At 34.3% G+C, this 23,315-nt stretch overlaps 1 protein-coding gene across 5 annotated transcripts in view; it reads left to right on the top strand.

Annotated features, from left to right (window-relative positions):
• Positions 1-6,739: 6,739 nt before the first annotated feature.
• LOC113176869 (cytochrome P450 2C9-like) overlaps positions 6,740-23,315 on the top strand; it is a 30,969-nt gene continuing 14,393 nt past the window's right edge. For 2 of the 5 annotated variants that reach the window (XM_077798766.1, XM_077798765.1), the window contains exons 1-5: positions 6,740-6,907; positions 12,095-12,257; positions 12,420-12,569; positions 15,873-16,033; positions 18,074-18,250. In XM_077798766.1, coding sequence (XP_077654892.1) covers positions 6,740-6,907; positions 12,095-12,257; positions 12,420-12,569; positions 15,873-16,033; positions 18,074-18,250 — 819 coding nt within the window. The remainder of the gene's footprint in view (positions 6,908-12,094; positions 12,258-12,419; positions 12,570-15,872; positions 16,034-18,073; positions 18,251-23,315) is intronic. The other 3 variants (XM_077798767.1, XM_077798768.1, XM_077798769.1) reach the window with 3 other exon arrangements.

Raw genomic sequence — 23,315 nt, 5'->3', positions numbered from 1 at the left:
TTGAGAATACCTGTACATATAAGTGTTAAACATTATGTAACTGGGGTGTTGAAAGCATTTTTCCTTACTAAATGGATTGTAAATAACACTACAAAACCAACTTAGAAATATATTTAGGAATTCCCCCAAACCTGATATTCCAGAACACTTCACCAAAAGAAGGCCATAAAGAGGCCTAAAAAGATTTTAAATAAAAGGGGGAGAAAAATTCCATTCCTAATCTCAACACAGGAACACCAGAAATATGAAAAAACAGGTAATGTGACAAAGTAAGAGATCCATAATTCACCAGAAACTGACCCTGATGATATAGAAATGAAAAATGTATAATGTTGATAATCAAAATAATGACTATGATAATTATCAGCAAATTCTAAGAGAACACAGAAAGACAACTGAATGAATTAAGAAACTCAGTACAGGATACAAATGAGAAATTCACTGAAGAGCTACAGATTATGAAAAATAATCATACAAAAAGTCTGGAAATGAAATTCTCAATGAATAAAATAATTCAGTTAAAAGTCTTACCAATAACATGTCTATAAGTTTATCATATAGCAAACAAACTTTTAGGTATCGAAGATAAAGTACTGAACTTGAATATTTAGTCAGTAATTAGAAAAACAGATCAGGGTATACAAGAAATCTGCAAAAACATTAAGTGACCAAACTTGAGAATATTTAGGATTGAAGAGGTAAGTGAAATACAATTAAGGAGTGAAATGTATCCAAATTCATTCTGTTAAGCCAGAATCATGCTAATACTAAAACAAGATGAGGATACATATGGGAAAGAAAACAAGACACCAATATCCTTGATGAAGACAGATACAAATTTTCTTAATAAAATATTAGCTAATTATATTCAAGAAAACATTAAGAAGTTGTCCATCATGATTTATTTGTTTTCTTTCTACAGATGAAGATGGTTCAATATAAGCAAATAAATACATATAATTTATCACCAATAGAATTAAGAAACAAATGCACATGAACATCTCAATAGTCACAGAAAAAGTCTTTTAAATATTTAAGCCATTCATAATAAAAACTGAAGAAACTAGAAACAAGAGCAGGCAAAGAAAGCCTATAGAAGTGTAGAAAATCTTTGCCAGGTACTCTCTTTTTTAAAAAAAAAAATTTTAAATAATTTTTACTTGTTCTTTTTATATATACCTGACAGTAATTTGTGTTTTGTATTTTGACAGAGTCTGTTTTGAAATATTATAGATACATGGAGTATAATTTATTAATAATTTGGATCCCATTCTTGTGGGTGTGAGTACTCTTTCAACAGGATTAATATCTAGATTATATAAAAGATTCAAAAAAGTTAACACCAAAAACACCAAGAGAAAATAAATAAACAAAACCCAAGAGCTAAACAGATATTTTTTTAAAGAAGAAATGAAAATATTCTGGCCACCAACTATATAAAGAATGTTCAACATTTTAGCATACAGGAAAATGCACATCAAAACTACACTGAGATTTCATCTCCCCCAAGGTAAAGTGGCCATGATGAAGAACATAAATAATAAATGTTAGCAAGAATGTGGGGGGAAAGAAACACTTATACATTGTCAGTGGAACTGCAAATTATTACACCTGCTATGGAAATCAGTATGGAGATTCCTCAGAAGACCAAGGATGAACAACCCTATCTATGACTTAGCTATTCCACCCTCACAATTTATCCCAAAGCACTAGTATGAGCCTGCAATATCAATACATGCTCTGCAATGTTTAAGGAAGTGCAATTCACAGTAGCCAAGTTATGTTAGGTTTCTGCCAACACCTGAATGGATAAAGAAAATATAGTTTAGATATACAATGTATATACTGTGTACATATGAAAACAGCACAATGAATCCCAATTTTTATGTAATTATAATGCATCCAATAAGAAACAATGCAAAATGAAACCTACAACAACAGCAACAACAACAACAAAAAGGGAGCCAGTAAAGAAAGTAAAGTGGGAGGACCAGGGAGTGTGTAAAGGAGCAAATTATGTTATATGCATGTGTCCTTATGTCACAGTGAACCCTACTTTTATGTATAAGAATAATCCACTAATAAAAAACAGGGATAGAAGGAATTTGCTTACACATCATCAATGCTGTATACAACAAATCCCAATCTAACATAACAAATGGGGAAAAACTGAAATCATTTCCTCTAAAATCAGTAACAATGCAAGGATGTTCACTTTCACCACTCCTACTCAATATAAATATAATATTTGAAATTTTAGTCAGGGTTGATTAGGCAACAGAAGGAAATTAAAAGATATGGATAGGAAAATAAGTCAAATGATCATTGTTTTCAAATGACAAGATATATATATATATATATATATATATATATATATATATATATATATATATAATCCAAAAAGTTCACCAGAGAAATTATAGAGCTAATAGTGAAATTCAGCAATGTAGCAGCATATAAATATGATATACAAATCAATAGCTTTTCCATATACAAATAAGCAATCTGATTTTAAAAAATCAGAGAAGTAATTCCATTTGCACTAGACACAAACACACACATGCACACACTTACATGGATAGGTATAAATAATGTTAAAATAAACATATTATCCAAAACAATCTACAGATTCAAAGCAATCCTCATCAACATACCAGTGATATATTTTACAGAACTAGAAAAAAAAAGTCCTAAAATTCATATGAAGAAATAAAAAATTCAGAAAAATAAAAGCAATTCTAACCAAAACAAAAGCAATTTTGGAGGTATCCCCATATCCAATTTTACATTATAATACAGAGCTATAGTAACACCAACAGTATGGTACTGGCATCAAAATAAATATATAGCCCAATGTAATAGAAAAGAAGACAAAGAGACAAACACACAAAGATGACGTCATCTGACCTTTGACAAAGACACCAAGTACACACTGGAGAAAAGATGACATCTTCAACAAATGTGCTGGGGAAGCTGGAGAGACATATGTAGAGGAATGAAACTAGATACTTATTACTCACCTTGCACAAAAGTCAGCTCAAAATGAATCAAATTATGGACATTATCGGTCTATTTGGGTTTTTAATGGTTTCCTATAGTTCAAGTTTGGTACTTACCTATATCCAGACACCTATTTCTTTTCAGTTTTCTTCTACATTGGCACAAAGTTTTTATAAATGTGTCTAATATTATTTTATATTTATGTGGTATCAGTTGTATTGTGTCTTTTGTTATTTCTCATTTTACTTATTTGTTTTCTTTCTTTTTTCCTTGTCTAACTAAAAGTTTACTGATTTGGTATAATTTTTCAAAACTTAACTTTCACTACCTTTTCTTAGATTATTATATCTTTTTCTGATCTGATATTTGTTACTTTATTTCTTCTATTACTTTCAGTTTTCCATTGCTTTATTAGATCTTTGAGATGCATCTTTAGGTTACAAGAATTTTTTAATTTATTTTTTGATGCAGCATTTATTGCTATTCCTTCTTTGTGTTAGCCTTTCTTTATCCCATAACTTTTGCTATGTTGTGTGATTCCTTCTTTCTATAAAAAGAGAAAAGTTCAGTTAAGAGCCTCTGTAGGAGAAGAGTAGAAACACTCATGTCATGAGGAATTAAGTTAATGGTGCAAAGAGAGCCTTCAGGTTTTTTTTTTGTTCAAAATAAGGCAGTGTGTTTCTCTCAGAGATTATACTGACTTGATTGGTTTGGACTTCAGATCTCTCTGAGTCAGGAAGCAAGTTAGCTTTTGCTTGCCCTGGAGAAACAGTTCATTGTGTCCTGGGTTTATGCAAATTCTAAAAGTCATAAAAGTCAAACTTTTCTGACCCCCATTTTGAAGAGTATTATGCTCGCCTTTTAGAATGCATTTAGAGGAATGACCTTCCTTTCCATTATTTGTAATTTTTTCTATGACATTTTGATATAAGTGAGCAGTGAAGCCATTCTATCCTTATCATAAGATGGGATACTATTTTATTATTAATTTCATATTACTACCAACGGCTAGTCTGTTTATGGTTTTCATATCTCAGCTCACTTATGGTATGTTATATGTGTCCATAAACTTAACCATTTCTATTAGATTTTTCCATTGGTTGATTTATAATTTTTAATTTTACAAATGATCTTTTTATTTCTGTGATATCAATTGTAAGGTCTATTTTTATCTCAAATTTTATCTGCTTTTTTATTTTCTTTTTTATTCTTAGACTAACAAATTTTTGCTTTCTTCTCATAAAAAAATCTTTCATTGATCTTTTGCAGTTCTTTTTTAAGAGAGACTGAGAGAGGAGAGAGAGAGAGAGAGAGAGAGAAATTTTAATATTTATTTTTTAGTTCTCGGGGGACACGACATCTTTGTTGGTATGTGGTGCTGAAGATTGAACCCGGGCCGGACGCATGCCAGGCGACTACCTCTTGAGCCACATGCCCAGCCCGATCTTTTGCAGTTTTTAAGTCTCTCACTTATTTCTGCTCTGACCTTTGTTATTTCTTTCCTTCTGTTAATTTTGGGTTTATTTTTGTCTTGCTGCACATGGTCCTTTAGATGCATAATTAGATAAATGTTTGAAATTGATTTTTGTATCATAGCAGTTCATTGCTATAAAGTTCCTTCTTAATATTACTGTTGCTATATGCTATATTTTGGTATGTGGTGTGCTTCTGTCTTTCTATAAAAAGAGAAAAGTTCAGGAAGGGCATCATGGAATGAAGGAAGGGAATAGAAAAGTTCATCTCATAGATAAAAAAGCGAATGATTTGAAAAAAATCATATTAATTTTATCCAAAATAAGAAAGTGTGGTTCTATTAGTATTTAGAGTCTGATAGCCATATTGGATTACATGTCACTCCCCTGTGAGTCACACAACAAATTGCTACTTCCCCTTGACATGGATAGCATTCATCAAGACTTGAGTTATGCAAGTTCTAAAGGTTAAAAAATAAAAGATTTATGACCCACTAGTTTAAATAATGAATGTTGGAATTATTAAAGTCACTGAGCATTTCAAGTCAATGATTAGTGTAATCATGAAAGACTGCATAATAATATATACTCAGTAAATATTGAACTTTTTTGAACTGTATGCTTTGCTTCAGGGAAGACTTTGAAATGGAGGCATATGAGTTCCAGCTTCAGTTCTACCACCTACCATCTATGCACCCTTAGCCAAGGCATTGAATCTCTGACCCAGCTTTTCTGTTTCAAAATGGGAATAATTTTACTTTAGTTAAAAGTAATTTTAAAAATCAAAATTGATATATGTGAGAAAGTACATGTTAATTTTGAGATTACCTGTACACATTAGCATTATGTAACTGGGGTCTTGACAGCAATTTTCCTTACTAAGTAGATTGTAAATAACAATGCTCTCCAAATTAAAATAAATACAATGGTATTTTTATAGGACACATATTTATTTGTACAGCATTATCATTAGTGATCTAGTAGTTTACATCAATCCAATGACATGCAATTCACAACTACCAAATAAAGTCTCATATTCCAATTTCATATTGTTTCTTGTGAGCTTTGGAGTCTTTTGGTATACTGTCTGCCTCCTGTTCACCTCTAAAGCACATGCCTGTTTTTCTGTCCCCAATATTATTGCTTATGATCTGATATTTTTCATCCCATTACATTCGATACTAAACAGCAATAGAAGCAGTCCCATCTGGAAGAGGTGAGAGATTGGCAGAGCCACAGTTTCTCAAGCCTCCCTCTTCAGTTCTCTTAGATTGTCTCTTCCTCAGTTCTGCTGAGTAAGTTTTACCTCTGTGCTGATGGAGGGGGAGAGGGTATTTTGTGCCTCTCTCTTTTGTGGAATCTATGACCCAGTTATCCTTGGAGTGAAATACTGGGTATTGATTTGATGGGAAGCTTGTTGGTCTATGAACAGAGTCAATGTGGTGTTTGCTTTACTCTTCTAAGGTGGCTTTGGAAGCAGCTCTAATGTAAGCCATAGCACACCATTATGGGCATTGGAACTCATTCAAATTCCAGTTTTGATCCCTGTCAATTCCAGTTCTGACCCTTGTCTTTCCCCATTTGTCAAATAAAAAATAATAATCTCTGCCCTTTGCTCCCCAGGATTTGGGGAGTGTTGGGGTGCTAAATAGCAAATGTTCTATAAATTTATTTAATTATGTCATGATGTATGTTTGTTATTTCAAAATGTTTAGATTGTACTACCCAGTTTAGGCTTAGGCACTTGTGATGTTAGGTCAACATTTTAAAATATTTAAGAGGTTTGATTTTCAAAGACAAACTATCTTATTTTTTTGATGAAATATCATAAGTTCAATAATTTTATGTAAAAGTCAGAGATACACTTATTTTCCCCCAAGTCACGAATTTCCAACCAGCATGTTGAGCAATGTTTTGGATAAAATGCTTTATTTTTTTCTTAATCCTAGCTGCACATGGGTACCACCATAGGTTGTGTGCTTGTGTGTTTGTTTTCTTTCTTTCTTTTTAATGCCTATTCTGTTATCTCAGAATTGCTGAACTAGACTGTCATGATTAGAGGTTTGGAAAGGAGAACAAGAGTAAATAATAGTTTGTTTTTATCCTTATCAGGGGACCTATGTACAATCAGAAAGGATTGTAACTTATCTAGTTTATTGGTTCAGCAGTTTGTTTCAATAGGACACATTCTGATTAACTTGGAGCAATATAAAAGCTTTACATTGACTGCAAGCTCAAAGCTGTCAAAGTAAAAGAAGGCAGCATCAATGGATCTTGTTGTGGTCCTGGTGCTCAGTCTCTCTTGTATTCTTCTCCTCTCACTATGGAGACAGAGATCTGGGAGAGGGAGACTCCCACCAGGACCCATGCCTCTCCCAATTCTTGGGAATATCCTACAGATAGATGCTAAAAACATCAGCGAATCTTTAACCAATGTAAGTATGTTGATGCTTATCCAGTGGCTTGTAAATTGTTAATAAATTAATCCTTCGGTTTAAATATATATATGCACAAGCAAATTATGAAAAGAGAATATTGCAAGACAAATACTCTCTGTTGATTATGATGTTTCCATTGCTTTTTATAGTTTTCATTGTTAGACGTAATGAAACAATACATCGGGGATAAAAGAACCATTTACATTTAATATTTAACGGCAATATTAAAATGGCAAAAGTCTGGAATAAATTTCCCTGTTTCATAATCAATTACTGTGATTTTCTATTTGCTGCATAATCTAATTTCCATAATCCTTATGGTTTTGGGTGAATTTTTATTTGTTTATGTCTTTCATCTCCAATTCTGACTAGATTGTTTTTTATGTGTCTATGACTTTATTGAAATGCTCTTTCAACTGAATTTTCTCTCCTAATTCTTTCCTTAGGACTTTCTATAGTTTATTGAAAATTTTTATAATCAGTTTTCTATCATTTTTCTCTGGAATTTTATGCTCTTTCATATCAGTGGGATTTTTTGCTGGGGCATTGTAAATTAAGGAGGAAGACTTGTTTGTCTATTTTGTCAAGTTTTCAGAGGTCTTGTACTTTTACTTCACTTGAGATGGATTCATTTTCCATTTTAAACCTATGTCCTTTTGTGTGTAGCTACATTTTGGGAAGGCACTTCTCTGTGTTTTGGATATATGAGTACGTTCATGGGTATGACCTGAGGTACCCCTGTGGTTGATCTTCCTTGGGGCCTGGTTGTTGGTCTTGATGTTTTTTTTCTCCTCAATTCTATGTGTTGAAGTAATGTTGATGCTGAGGTTGGCTAGAACATGGGTGGGGTGAGATTCTTTGTTACTGGGCTGAATTGTGAGTATTGCATGGGAACAGGATATCTACTCTGTGAACCTGAAGTGACCCACTCACTCTCCAACTGCCCTTAGAGGAAGTGCCGAGCAAGAAATAGCACTATTGTTACCAATAGATGTATAGCCTTAAGACAAATGTTCAGTATCTATTTTGACGTCTGTAACACTAATTGCCACCTACAGAGGAATGGTGGGATCAACAATACAAACTGTGAGCAAGATCAGTCATTAGACAGCAGGGGTCTAGTAAATTACCAGCTGTGTTAATAGTCATAACAACACGAATGAGGTACAAATTGCATAAAGTATATAATTTTATTTTTTAGTGAAATTATAGTTTCTTATGTGAAGATAAAATAGGTTAGAAAGAAGAAAGTTTGAAATGTTTTAAAAAGTGAAGCCTGGAGAGACAGTATATAGATCACAAATGTTGACTATAAAGAGGGAGAAATAAAGAATTAACCGTAAGTAGTCTACAAATTAAAAAAGAAGAAGAAGGAACAGGAAAATTTGAGTATTATTAGGAGAAGAGAGTGAAGAAGGGGCAATACAAAGGACAAAAACCAAGGTATAGCAAATAAGTAAATATAAAATCAAAACAATTCAAACCTATATATGAATACATCCCTCCTCTGTGAAACCAAAGCTAAATAATAAACAGGTACAGAAAAAAAGCAGTTAAAGTGAGATCAAAATTATGTGTGTACATATATTAAACCTACTCATACTATGAAAACACACATGCCCATACACACCCCCAAACACAATTCTCACACAATGGAAAAAAGTAAAAAATAATAAATTACAGTGAAATGATATTTGTAAAAAAGTTTAATTTGTTTAATTAGTTACACATGACAGTAGAATGCCTTTTGACATGACAGTAGTGGGTATTTTGACTTATTATACATACATGCATTCCAATTAGAATCCCATTCTTCAAGTTGTACATAATGTGGAGTTACACTGGTTGCATATTCATTTATGAGCAAAGGAAAATTATGTCTGCTTCATCCTACTGCCTTTTCTAATCCCATCCACTCTCCCTGCACTTCATTCCCCTTTGTCTAATCCAGTGAACTTCTATTCCTCCCCTCCCTACTCTTCCTTGTTGTGGGTTAGTGTATACATGTGAAAAAAAATAAATACAAAAGTGAGGTTAAATCATGCTAAAAATAATTATGCATACCAAATGAAACAATGTACAAATAGAAAAGACCCTATAGAAGGAGAAATATAGTATCCAAAATGTAGAAGGAACTAAAAATCAAAATCAGACAAAATTAAACTAAAAAACTTTTCAAATAACCTTATTAAATATGGGCAAAGAAGAAAATAGATAAAACTGGAGACATCATGCTAAATGAAATAGGCCAGATCCACAAATCGAAGGATTGAATGTTTTCTGTGATATATGGAAGCTAGACCAAAATAATGGGCAAAAGTTAGAAGGGTAGATTCCACAAAAATAGAAGAAATTAATGGAGTAGAAAAAAAGGGTTTGAGTAGAGAGGAGGTATGGCAAAGTTGAAGAACTATGCAATGAATCTGACAAAAATTGCTATGTACATATATGAATGTATTACAATGAATCTACCTTTGTGTGTATTCACAAGGCTCTAATTAAAAAAAAAACACTAAGAATAATAGAAGAAACAACAGTAGAGTAGAGAAAAGGGAAAAGGAGTAGGGAGAAAGGAGGGAAAGGAGAAGCAATGGGGACTGAATTAGAATACATTATATTCCATGCTTGCAGAATAACATCAAAATAAGCATACTTAAATTAAAAGAAAGGAGCTTCAGTATTATTTAGAACTAAAATCAATTAATAAAAAGTGGATGAAGAATATGAATAGATATTTTTTTCAAAAAGCATGCAAATTTCCAAGAGGATATGAAAAGAAGCTCACATTACTTATCATCAGGAAAATGCAGTTGAGAATTTCAACATTATGGTTTGGATGTGAAGCATCCCCCAAAAGCTCACATGTGAGACAATGCAAGAAGGATTGTAAAAGAAATTATTGGGTTATAACCTTAAGGCAATCAATGATTTACTCCCTGATGGGATTAACTGAGTGGTAGCTGGAGGAGGTGGGTTAGGCTGGAGAAAGAGGTACATTGGGAGCATCAATATGGGGTATATATTTGTATCTGGCAAGTGGAAATTTTCTCTCTCTTGCGAGCGCTCGCTCTCTCTCTCTCTCTCTCTCTCTCTCTCTCTCTCTCTCCCTCCTCTCTTTTTTTCTCTCTCTGTCTCTGCTTCCTGATCACCATATGAGTTGTTTCCCTCGTCCACACTCTTCCACCATGATGTTCTCCCTCACCTTCAGCCCCAAGTAATGTGTGGGCCTTCTATGGACTAACCTCTGAAATCCTGAGCCCTTTTTCTCCTCTACAGTTGTTCTGGTAGGCTTCTTTTAGTGACATCAGTGAAAACCACCTGTTAGGATTCCTGTTATGAATGTCAAAATATAGCAAGTGTTAGCAAAGAGAAGAGGGAAATCTTGCTCAGAGGTGCTGGGAATGTAAATTGATACAGCCATTACAGAAATGACTGTATTTGAGCTTCCACAAAATGTTGAAAAATAGAGCTACCTTATGATCCAGTAGCCCCACTTCTTAGAATGTATTCAAAGAGATGAAATCAGTATGTCCAAAAGGTATCCACACACCATATTCACTATAGCATTATCTTCAATAGTCAAGAAATGACACCAACCTAAGCCTCAACTGGTCGTTGAATGCATAAATCAAATGTGATTTATACATAAAATAAAATCTTATTTAGTTTTAAAAATTACCTACTGATGACCCCAACATAGACTCAGCCTAGAGGCCTTATGATGAGGGAAGTAGCCATACAGAAAGACCTCTACTACATAATCTCACCTACATGTACATTCTTACAAAACAAAGCAAAAATCCAAAAACTCATGGGTAATAGAAACTAGAATGGTGATTATTGGGGGCTTAGAGGTGAGAGAAAAGGTGAGATGTTGGTCCAAGGGTACAACATTTAGTTACAAAGTGAATAAGCACTGGAGACCTAAGGCACAGCATACTGACTGCAGTAAATAATAATGTATGTTACACCTGAAATTAGCTGGCATGTTTTCACCACACACACATGAAAATGTTAACACTTAGCTTGGCTGTAGCAATCAATTTGCAATGTCTACATAAATCAAGATATTCTTGTACACTCTAAATATATATATATATATATATATATATATATATATTTAAATTAACAGCTTTATTGAGGTACCATTAAAACATATATATACACTCTTCCACCATGATGTTCTCCCTCACCTTCAGCCCCAAGGAATGTGTGGGCCTTCTATGGAATAAGACCTCTGAAATCCTGAGCCCTTTTTCTCCTCTACAGTTGTTCTGGTAGAGAACCATTCATATATATATATATATATATATATATATATATATATATATATATATATATATATATATAAATGGTACCTCAATAAAGCTGTTAATTTAAATAGTTTTTTTTAAAAAAACAACTATGGGCTGAGAACTAGAATAAGAGAGTGAGGGAAAGAATTGACGATTCAGAATCTACTGGATGGTAACAGAATCCTTGTGGGTTTTGCACAAAGCTTCATTCTGTACCCTATGAATTGCCAAGTGAGAGAAATTGTTCTTGTATGAGATGCTGCATGGCCTGGTGTTGCCTCCCTAGTATTCACTCTCTTTCTGTGATAGTGATAGCTGTGGTCTCAACCTATAAGTCTTAAGATCATCTGGGGTTTTAAAATATAGACTGCCAGTACTCATTGTGGGCTTACTGAGTCAAAATCTCTATGACACAAGTCCCGAGAGTGACCCAGAAGAAAACAGCCAAGTGTTGGTATAAAGGTGGATAAGCCCTGGGGACTGATAAATTGTTAAACATCAGAAGTTGAAAGCTGGAGATTCAAATTTGGTTCTTCTGTTTATTAAAAATGATATGCTACAAATGAGTTTGTAACTCTCTGACTTCAAGTCCTTTGCATGTAAAACAGGACAAATAAGTCCTCTAGATGCATTGATGTGAGGATTAATTATAGTGTAGATATCAATTGCTTGAGTGGGTATGGCACATAGTAGACCATCCTTAAGTGATAACTATGATTGCCATCACATTTGTGAGTACAATTTAGAAATATTTGAAGATTCTTATGGCACTGTAATATATAGTTAATATAATGAGACTAATCTGAATAACAGTCTGAATCATTCTGAACATGTAGACCTTATGCTGATCTTCTTCAGCTAATATTTGCACTTTCTTTCTCCTTTCCAGTTGTCAAAAGTCTATGGCCCTGTGTTCACTGTGTATTTGGGTTTGAGACCCACTGTGGTGTTGCATGGCTATGAAGCTGTGAAGGAAGCCCTGATTGATCATGGGGAAGTATTTTCTGGAAGAGGCAGTTTCCCTGTGGGTGATAGAGCTTCTAAAGGACTTGGTAAGTGGGCATGCATGTGAGGTGGCTGAACAATGGTCACGGGGAGGAGGAAAATATAGAAGAGAAAGCCAGGTTGAGCTTGACCATTTCTGTGGGTTCCACTTATCAACTTCCTCTACCTTGCCTGGGATATCCTCCTAGATTCTGCTCTCCCTCATTTAGGAATCATTTTAACTACTGGAAGCAGATGGAAAGTGATGAGGCGCTTCTCACTCATGACTCTGAGGAATTTTGGGATGGGGAAGAGGAGCATTGAAGACCGAGTTCAAGAGGAAGCCCGCTGCCTTGTGGAGGAGTTGAGGAAAACCAAGTGTGAGTGATTCATTATGCCACAGTCTCTTTTGCTTTCTGACTTTATCCATGATGTTTTCCAAGGCCAGTATCTAGTAATTATACTAATCTCTGGTTTTACATTATTTGTATATCTCCTGAAAAGTCTCAATAATCATGATTATGCTAAATACTTACCTCTCTGTGTCTTTTCTATTGACCCATGAAAGTGTTTTTCACATTGTCTCTGATTTTCAGCTTGGATTCAGATTGCTCTGTTGTCAAATTTGTCTTCCAAATTAACAAAAAAAAAAGAAAGACTTAAAATCAGACTTTAACAGTGAGTGATATAGAAAAGAAATTGCCACTCTTCCCTAATTACCTTCTAACTCCATAGCTAAAAGGAACCTTTGTTCTGAAAGCTTAGAACACTGGAACATTTACCTCATCTGTCAGAGGAATATATAACTTTTAAGCTATATAACTTGAAAGCTTTGCTCATGCCCAATGCTCTGTGCTATCTTTGTATCATTTTTTATTTGGTTTTTTAATTATTCTATTGTATTTTTATTGACATGTAATCAGTCCATATTAAGAAGGGTCATTATGATATTCTTACATATGAATGCAGCATATACCATTTAAAATCCATCCTCTCCACCTCTCTATCCTTCTCACCACCAGCATATAAACTTCCCCATCTCCAGTAATCACTCTTGTACCTTCAGGTTCACATTCATTTTAGCTTCCTCACATGAGGGAGACCATGCAATACTTGGCTTTCTGTTTCTGATCTCTTACCATAAGGTCCCCCAGTTCTCTCTTTGCTGCAAATGGCAAGATTTCTTTCTTCTTTATGACTGAATACAAATACATTGTGAATATGTAATAGACCATGTTTTTCACTCATCTGTTGATATAAACATTATAATATAATCTTAGATTTTAGAGTGTCATAATTTTCCTGAACATGCAGGAATCTCTGTTGTATGTTGATTTCATTTCTTTCATCCATGTACCAGAACTTGGATCATATGGAAGATCTGTTTATGTTTGAGGAAACTCCATACTGTTTTTTTTTAAATAATGGCTATCCTAATGTACATTCCCATCAACAATATAATGTGCCCTTTTTCTACACACCTCTCCAATATTTGTTATTTGGTGTTGTGGTGGTGGTAATTTGTGTTTCTTATTTTTCTTTTTGTGTTTGGATGATAGCCATTCTAACAAGGGTAAAATAATATCTCTTGTTAGTTTTGACTTGCATTTTCCTGATGGCTAATAATATTGAGCATTTTTAAAATGTATTTATTGGTCAGTTGCATATCTTCTATCGAGAAGTGCCTATTAAGATTATTTGCCCATTTTTAAGTGTATAACTTGGAGTTTGTTAAGTTTTTATTTCCTTGTATATTGTCAATTTAATCCTTTGTTAGATGAATATTTGGCAAATATTATCTCCCATTCTGTAGCATGTCTCTTTAGTCTATTGACTGTTGTTTAAGAGCTTTTTAGTTTCATGTAATCTATTTGCCTATTTTGCTTATAGGATCATGTAAAAAAATCACTTGAATCCATGTTGAGGTGTTTTCCCCTAGTTTATTTTGGGGTTCAGGTCTTACAGTAAGGTCTCTGAACCATTTTGGTTAATTTTGTACAGGTGAGTGATAAGGGTCAAGTTGCAATTTTCTGCATGCTACATTTATATAAGTTTTGGTAACTTTGTTGAAAATCAGTTGAGTATAGATGCATGTGTTTTTCACCCCCTGGGGATATCCTCTCTCTTCCATTGTTCTATTTGCCTATTTTAATGCCAGTGCCAAGCTGTTTTGCTTATGGTGGTTCTTTAGTGGGCCTTAAAGCAAGGCATTGTCCTGCCTCCAGCTTTGCTCCTTTGCTCAAGATTGTCTTGACTGTTTGGATTCTTTTGTGCTTCCACGTGAATTTTAGGATGGTTTCTTCTGGTTCTGTAAAGAACTTCTTTGGTATTATTATGGGAATTGAATTGAGCCTGAAAATTGATTTGGATAGAATGATCCTTTTAATTATGTTAAATCTTCTGAACATGGGAGATTCTCTCTCTCTCTCTCTCTCTCTCTCTCTCTGTGTGTTTTCTTCAATTTCTTTTTGTAATATCCATTGTAGAGGTTTTTCACTTCCTTGGTTAATATTTTTTAATCAAGTAAACTTTAAATCTGTAGTTTTGATATTGGATACTTAAAAAAATAAAAATTATTGTTCACCTATTCGTAATTTCCTTTTTATAGAGCCCCCCCAAAAAGAACATTTTCCTACTTTAATTTTTTAATTTTTACTACTTTACTTTCTTCACCTGTAAAATGACAGGATTGAGTAAAATGATGGCCAGCATTAAAATTAGCTAAACTATATTGTTCTACTGGTGACTATATGATTCAGAGAAATTATCAAGAAGGTCACAAGGGGCAAGATGGCCAAATAGATTAGATTTTGAGACAATTGAAGATGACAGGCTCTATTTCCTAAGATGGAAAAACTTCCCTCTCAATTTTTCTTTCCGTCTCTCTCAAATTCTGTTTATGAACTTAACCTCTGTGTTACCTCAAATTTACTTTGAAATAAAAATTTGTCACTTTTATGTTTATAAATGCATGTCATTATTTATGTATGTTTGCCTTTTTCCTCATAAAACTTGAATGTATTCTGCTTATATTCATCTGTTCCACAAATATACAAATTTGTACATAGATTCTCTCTATTTGGTCTTTATCTATGCTGGTTTTTTACATGGGTCTTTCAGTGGTCACCATCTATATGAACGATTCATATGTAAAACTAGCACAGATAAAGACTGTGTATGTGTGTGTGTGTGTGTGTGTGTGTGTGTGTGTGGAGAGAGAGAGAGAGAGAGAGAGAGAGAGAGAGAGAGAGAGAGAGAGGTAAAGAAAAATATATATATTTACAATGATTATGCCTAATTTCTTTTGCTTTCTATATAATTCCTAATTATGCACAGGTTTAATGACAAATATGATACTACACTGAAATTGAATTAATAGAGGTTTTTAAAGTGATCTTTTAAAATGTTTTCCAAATAAGTGTAACTTTGGGTTAGAATGGCTTAAAAACATGGCAGATTTGAATGGAGCATTTCCTAACCATTATTAAACTGGCTAGAAGGTAAAAGTCAATTTGAGACTAAAGTAAAAGTGATAATTTTTTAGCATGCTGAATATTTTCATGTCAAGGGATCTTCTAGATAGATATTGTTTAGAGTTTCTACAATTACCTTTCCCTGTGATCTCAAAGAGAAATACATTTTTTTATTTTTAATGATAATTTTTAATGTTTCCACTTCTTTAGCCTCACCCTGTGATCCTACTTTTCTCCTGGGCTGTGCTCCCTGCAATGTGATATGCTCCATTGTCTTCCATAATCGTTTTGATTATAAAGATAAGGATTTTCTAAACTTAATGAGGAAAATAAATGAAAATGTGCAGATTATGAGCTCCCCATGGATCCAGGTGAGACAATATCCTACCGCTTCTTCCTGAGAAAACATTTATGTTCTTTACTTTGACAAGTCAAAACTTCTAGTGGTCCAAGCAGTGAAGGGAATCTAGACACCACAGTCTAACCCAGAGTTTGGTGTCATGTAGTGAGCATCAGGAAAATATGACTGAGTCCTTCACTTTATGCACAGGAAAATGAATTTCCACATGTAGAGATGTCATGCAAACCTGTTGGCTTTCTGACCAGTGCTTTTCCTAATATCCCATAAAGCCTAATATTTATAAAGCACTTTGGTGACTACAATGGAGTACAAATGACTACAATCATGTCACTCAGTGGACATCTAGTCCCCTGTGGAGAACTTATCATTCACAAGGTCTGCACTCCAATCACCACTTAGAAATTTCATCACTTTGCTTGGCACAAATACAGTTATCTGATTCTTGACAAAGGATCCAAAACATATGTTGGAGAAAAGATAGCCTTTTTAACAAATGGTGCTGGGGAAATTGGAAATCCATATGTGACAGAATTAAATTGAACTCTTATCTCTCACCCTGCACAAAACCAAACTCAAAGTGGATCAAGGACCTAAGCATTAAACCAGAGCCCTGCACCTATTACAAGAAAAAGGAGGCCCAACTCTGTAAAGAACTTTTTTAGCTTATGAACCGCCTTCTTCAACAAACTCCTAAAGCACAGGATGTAAAATCAAGAATCAATAAATGGAATGGTATCAAACTAAAAACTTCTTCACAGCAAACAATCAAAAATGTAGAGAGAGTCCCTACAGAATGGGAGAAAATCTTTGCCACCTTCACCTCAGACAGAACATTAATTCCAGGATATACAAAGAACTCAAAAAACAACACCAAAATACCAAATAAGCTAATAAATTAGTGGGCAAAGGAACTAAACAGACACTATTCCAAGGAAGAAAGATGAATGTTCAACAAATATATGAAAACATGTTCAACATCTCTAGCAATTATGAAATGCAAATTAAAACTACACTGATATTTCATCTTACTTCAGTCAGAATGACGATTATCAAGAGTTACCACCACCTTAATCACCACAAGTGGATTAATGCCCTGGTTCAATTAAGGCTCTCATTTCTCAACTATTTCACTTCTAAACCCTCTTGTATTTTCTCACACATGAGCTCGTGGGGAACACCTCTCATCTAAACCGTAACAACATTTCAGATGGCATCTGACCTGACAAGGTAATAGAGTTAGTCTAATAAAATGATGGTATTTCAGTGTGTACCATCCTCAATAGATACTTTTGCCTTATGCTTAGTTGGCAGGTTCTGCATTCTTCATAAGTCAATTGTGAGATCTTGTGCATAGTTACTTCATGCCCAAATGTATTTCACAGTATTTTCGAAACCTTCACTATTCTTTAGTATTTACTCTATTTCTGAGGTGCTTCATATAAGAAAAATCAGAGAACAGCATTGTGATTTTTATTTTTTTTAACTTGCATTAGTTCTTTTTAATTATATTTAACAATAAGATTCATTTTCACATAATTATAAAAGCATGGAATATGATATGTTCTAATTCAGTCCCCACCACTTCCCCTGACCCTCTCCTCCTCCCTCTCCCTGTTCTCTTCCCTCTACTCTACTGAGCATCATTCATAATTACCAAGCATTATACTCTTTCTCTGGTTACCCAAATTCCCCTAAACTCTGTTCTCATCTACAAAGTATCAGTCATGGTAATTCACACCAAGCTATATTTCCAGATTGTAGAGAAAAATTAGATTGAAAATGGAGAACATTTATATAAATTTTTATCCTTAAAGATGATGGATGAATATAGGAAAGGGTTATCATTTCTGATCCTCTGGTCATATTTCTCTCCTTGTAATCTTTCTATAAGCTAGGGAATTATTATATACATACAGTGAAAACTTCTCCCTCAAGGTGGAAACCAATTTTTTTTTAAAAAACTTTAAAGTTATATTTTCTAAGATGGACTAGGCATAATATTCACGTTTTTCTTATCTGTTTCTAATAAATAAAGGTTTTTATTTTGTAGGTCTGCAACAATTTTCCTGCTCTCATTGATTATTTCCCAGGGAGTCATAAAACAGTTCTCAAGAATTATTGTGATCTAAAACAGCATTTTTTGAAGAAAATAAAGGAACACCAAGAATCCCTAGATATGAACAATCCTCGGGACTTCATGGACTGCTTCCTGATTAAAATGGAAGAGGTACAATGTGAACAACAGCTCAGTTATCTGATTGCTTCTACATTTTGTGGTTCATTGATTAATTTGTAGTCGCTAGGGCTAGTTCAGTGGTCAGGCAAGACATTCTTGACAAGCACTTTAAGCACATCTCATCTTTATAGATATGCATGAATTATCATAGAAAAATTAAAATTGAATAGTTAAACAGCTAGAATACATGGATACTGTTCCATAGATATTAATGATCTACCTGATGAAAGACAAAATTCATACCTCAGGTGATAAGGAAATAATTATAGACAAGCTACACAATATAAATTTGGAGTCACAAAATGCAAATTAAAATGATTGTTTGTACACAGTGTATAAGAGAATGGGAAACTCTACAATGGCCAGACTGTGTAATGGCTCCTCAGTAATCCAGATCATATGACCAAAACATATAAAGGTGGATTTTGTAGGACAGGATCCATGTTGCCCATTCTAAGATCAACCAGATGCAACAGGAATGCAGACCAGTATCCTCACAGCTGCCTGCCGTGGATGCTGCTCTATGGGGAAGAGTAGCTGGTTCATGAGACACTGAGATTTATGAGAACTTTTCTTAATCAAATACTTCCCTGGATTCTATATTATCACCTAGATTCCAGAGTTCCAAAACAGTTGCTTCTGACAGTTCATACCAGGTAGGTTGTTTCAGGGCTTATACATGGAAGTTGTTAGTCTACCATCTTTGAGTTGTTACTTCTGTACTGTCGTCTTTTTTTAAAGGTTTTTATTAATACATTAGAATTATCCATAAGAGTGGGATATATTGTGATATATTGTACATGCACATAGCACAAATTTGTCACTTTCTTTCCCATATACTTCCCATTTCCTCCCTCTTCTCCTTTCCCCCATTCCCTTTCTCTACTGTCCTTGTCTTTTTTCCATTGTGACATGTCCCTTTATTTTTTTTTATTTCTCTCTAACTGCTACATATGAGAGAAAACACATGACCCTTGACTTTATAAGTCTGGTTTATCTCACTTAGCACTATGTTCTCCAGTTCCATCTATTTCCTTGAAAATGACATTTCATTCTCTAAGATTGAGTGGAACTTTATTGTGTATACATACCACATGATCTTTATCCATCCATCTGTTGATGGATACATATGTAGGTTTCATAACTTTGGCATTGTGAACTGTACTGCTATAAATGTGTAGGCATTGCATTGCTAAAGATGTGACTTTAATTCTTTGGGATAAATATTAAGGAGTGGGATAGATTAGACATTTTGTGTTTCCATTACTACTCTTTTGGAGAAATTTCATAGTGATTTTCATACTGATTAAACTAATTAACAATCTTAACAACGATGTAAAATTGTTCTTTTGTCTTCACATTTTTTCAAACATTTCTTAATGTTTCTTTTTTCCATTTATTTTTATTGCTGGATTACAGTGGTACATAGTGGTAGGATTTGTTGTTACATATTTATACATGCACACAATATCACAATGTCATTCAATCAAAATCATTTTCTAGTATTTCTATCTTCTCTCACCTCCTTACTTCTCCTGTTCCCTTTCTTTTGCTCTACTGATTTCCCATTGATTTTCATGGGATTTTCCCCAACTTTCCTTTTCTTATTTAATTCCTTAGGATGATTATTGAGGAGTGGTATAGCTGGGTCATGTGGTGGTTCCAGTCCTAGTATCTGAGGAAACTTGATAATGATTTCCATAGTGGTTGTGCCAATTTACAATCCCACCAACAGTATAAAAGTGTCTTACTTTTTCCTTTGCATCATCTCTGGCATTTATTATTTTTTGTGTTCTTTTTTTTGAGAGAGAGAGAGGGGGGGGGGAGAGGGAGAGAGAGAGATAATTTTTAAATATTTATTTATTTTTTTAGTTTTCAGCGGACACAACATCTTTGTTTGTATGTGGTGCTGAGGATCGAACCCGGGCCTCACACATGCCAGGCGAGCGTGCTATCGCTTGAGCCACATCCCCAGCTCCAGTTTTTGTGTTCTTGATGACACACAATCTAATTGGAGGTTAAATCTCAGTGTCATTTCAGTTTGAATTTCCTTAATTGCTAAAATGTTGATTATTTTTTATATACTTGACCATTTGTATTTCTTTTGAGAAGTGTGTGTTTAGTTCATTTATGATCATAAATTGCCTTTTAAGGGGCTATTTGCACAGGAATCTGACTCTGCTCCACTTTGCCTGTCCTCCCAGATCTTCCTTTGAAATCTTGGTGGAATCCTTCATGACTCCCTAATTCCAGAATCTTGCATTAATGCAGTACCAATACTACATGGTTGACACCAAGATTTGCAGCAAACAAGGCTCAAGGGACCATGGATACAGCAATCTCTCTGACTGCATTATTCTTCACATTGAAATATCTTCCTAGCTCCTTGTGCAAGTAGGGTATTCCCATGGTCTCTGCTCAAAAAATTTTTACTTTTATATCCTTAACCCTGAGGTAGATGTGATTTTCCCAATTCCTGAAAGGCTCTCAAGCCATGTTTCCTATTGTCCATTTTTAAAGTACTTAGCATTCCTTTACTGGCTATAATCTTTTTAACAACCACAAATTCTGTAGCCCCAGTTCTACTTGGACTTTTCGGCCAAACTACAATTTTGCAAATCTTTCTTCTTTTCTTTCTGCTTCTGATTATCATAGTACACTTAGCTAAAAGTCACTATCAAGATCCATGACACAGCCTGAATGCTGTGTAGCCTTGAAATTTCTTCTGCCTGATTAATGGTTTAGCACTATTAAATTCAGCCTCACTGAAAGTCTCAGGACATTGGCAAAATGTAGACCATTTCTTTGCTGGAACATAATATAAATGTCCTCCAGTTCAATTTCCAAGAGTCCCATCCTTTGAAACCTGATTAGCCCCATTTAACTCTCCAAAGTCCTATCTACAATCTGGTCTTTGGGTTCTCACCAGAATCACCCATTAAGCTCCACTTACAACATTCTGAGGGATTAGTAACTTGCATCTCTAAACTTCAGATTTCTCCCCCATCAAACCAATTCCAAAGACTTCTGAGCCACATGGAAAAGTTAGTCATATCAATGGCCCCATTTCCAATACCAATTTCTCTTTTAGTCAACTTTTTTTGTTGTTGTTGTGACTCCAGATCTGACAAGAACAACATAGAAAAGGAAACATTTATTTTGGCTCATGGTTTCAGAGGTTCAGTCTTTGGTTGGCCGAGTCCACAGCTCTGGACCCAAGATGAGGCAAAACATCATGACAGAAAAGCATGGTGGGGGAAAGCAGTTCAGGTCACGGCAACCAGGAAGCAGAAGGACAGCTCCACTCACTATGGACAAAATATAAACCTAAAGTTGCGCCCATAGTGACCTACTTCATCCAGCTATCTATAATTTCTGCTTATCTAGAAATGCTCTTCCACTTCTGATATTTTCTATCCTCTTTAATTTCCTAGGCATGCTTTTAGTTCATTGATCATTTTAATCATTAAAGTTTTTAATTCTCTGACACCTCATCTGCATCTAAATCTGTGAATTCAGTTATTGGTAAGTTACATATTTTTTGTAGATATCCTGTTGTCCCTTTTGCTCATGTTATCTGGGGTCCTGTTTTGGTCATCTGTTGAGATGGTTTCCTCTTCCTGTTTTATGTGAGGGTCCTTTGTAAGTAGTTATGTCTCAGGAATAAGCCCTTGACTCCATATCCAATTAGAATTTTAAAATAGTAATTCAATCATTCGTATCATTAGTATCCTTTGAAAGGAGAAAGTAGCCACTCATACAATGGTAATTTAAGAGCAAATCATACAGCAACCTAATGTTTACAGAAGTTATTTTTACTGATCACTAAAACTCTATTGACTAATGAGTACTGTTTTATAATGGGCTGAGAAAATTCAGTGTTAATAGTGGTATATTAGATTTCATTGGAAAGTTGGACAAATTAAAAATAAAGAAACTAGAATTAAAAAGGAAAAAAAAGAGGGTGTTGGAAAGAATGGACACACAAGTTAAAATGAGGTGAACATAAAGGATATGATATGGGAAAGGAAAGGCTATCAGAGAGAAGAAATGATATACTAAGAGAGGATCCAATTAATTGATAAAATTAGAGATAATTCTGACAAAACACAAAATTTGAGCAGACCCTCAAAATCAGTATCAAGTAGTTGGTGTAATATGTGTTTTATTGAAAATTCATTTTTCTTGCTCAGGTTTTTGAAATAGAGGCCTTTCCCCCCTGGAGTTTCAATTGCAGAACCTTCTGAGAGGAAGATTGTTTTACCCCATTCTGGTTTAGTGTCCCCTCTCTGTCCAGAATAAGTCACAGTATGGGTACTCACCAACCAAGTGAATAGTATAGCCCAAGGAGCTAATTGGTCTTGGTTAATCTACAAGCAATTGTACCAAGAACCAGCAAAAAAATGTAAAGTGAAGAAAGGGGAAAATGGGAAAAATAGTGCAATATGAAAACAAAGATAAATTGCAGGGATTTGTAATTTAACACTTAAGAAGTTCAAACATTATTTTGTAAGCTGTCATGGTTTTTCTACTTTAACTCTCTCCACTGGGGGATGCTGGGGAATTCTCCCATCTAATTTGGTATATATATTGGGCATAGCATAATTTGTTACATTCTGTGCTCCAGTAATTTTCCCATACCCTCCCCTCTTTTTTCCCTCTGATCCTCTTCATGTACTCTATTCATTCACCTTCTATTTTCTCTCTCTACCCTCTACATATAAGCAAAAACGTTGAACTTTTGACTTTCTGAGTCTGGCTATCTTTTAACATGAGCTTCTCCATTTTCATCCATTGTCCAGAAAGTGACACAATTTTATTCTTCTTTATTGCAGGATGAATACTGTATATATTTATCACATTTACTTACTTTAGTTTTGGGGGGTAAATATCAAAGGGTAGAAGAGCTGAGGAATATGATGGTTTCATTTCTGCTTTGTGCAGATTTCCACACTGCTTTCCAAAGTGGTTGTACCAATTTTCAGTCTGACCTAAAATGTATGCTCCTTTCCCTTGAGATCCTCCAAAGCAATTATTGTTATTTGTATTCTTGATG

Source organism: Urocitellus parryii, chromosome 5, assembly GCF_045843805.1.
Source record: "Urocitellus parryii isolate mUroPar1 chromosome 5, mUroPar1.hap1, whole genome shotgun sequence".
Classification (NCBI taxonomy): Eukaryota; Metazoa; Chordata; class Mammalia; order Rodentia; family Sciuridae; genus Urocitellus; species Urocitellus parryii.
The sequence above is the reverse complement of the archived record's forward strand: the minus strand, read 5'-3'. Positions and strand labels throughout refer to the sequence as shown.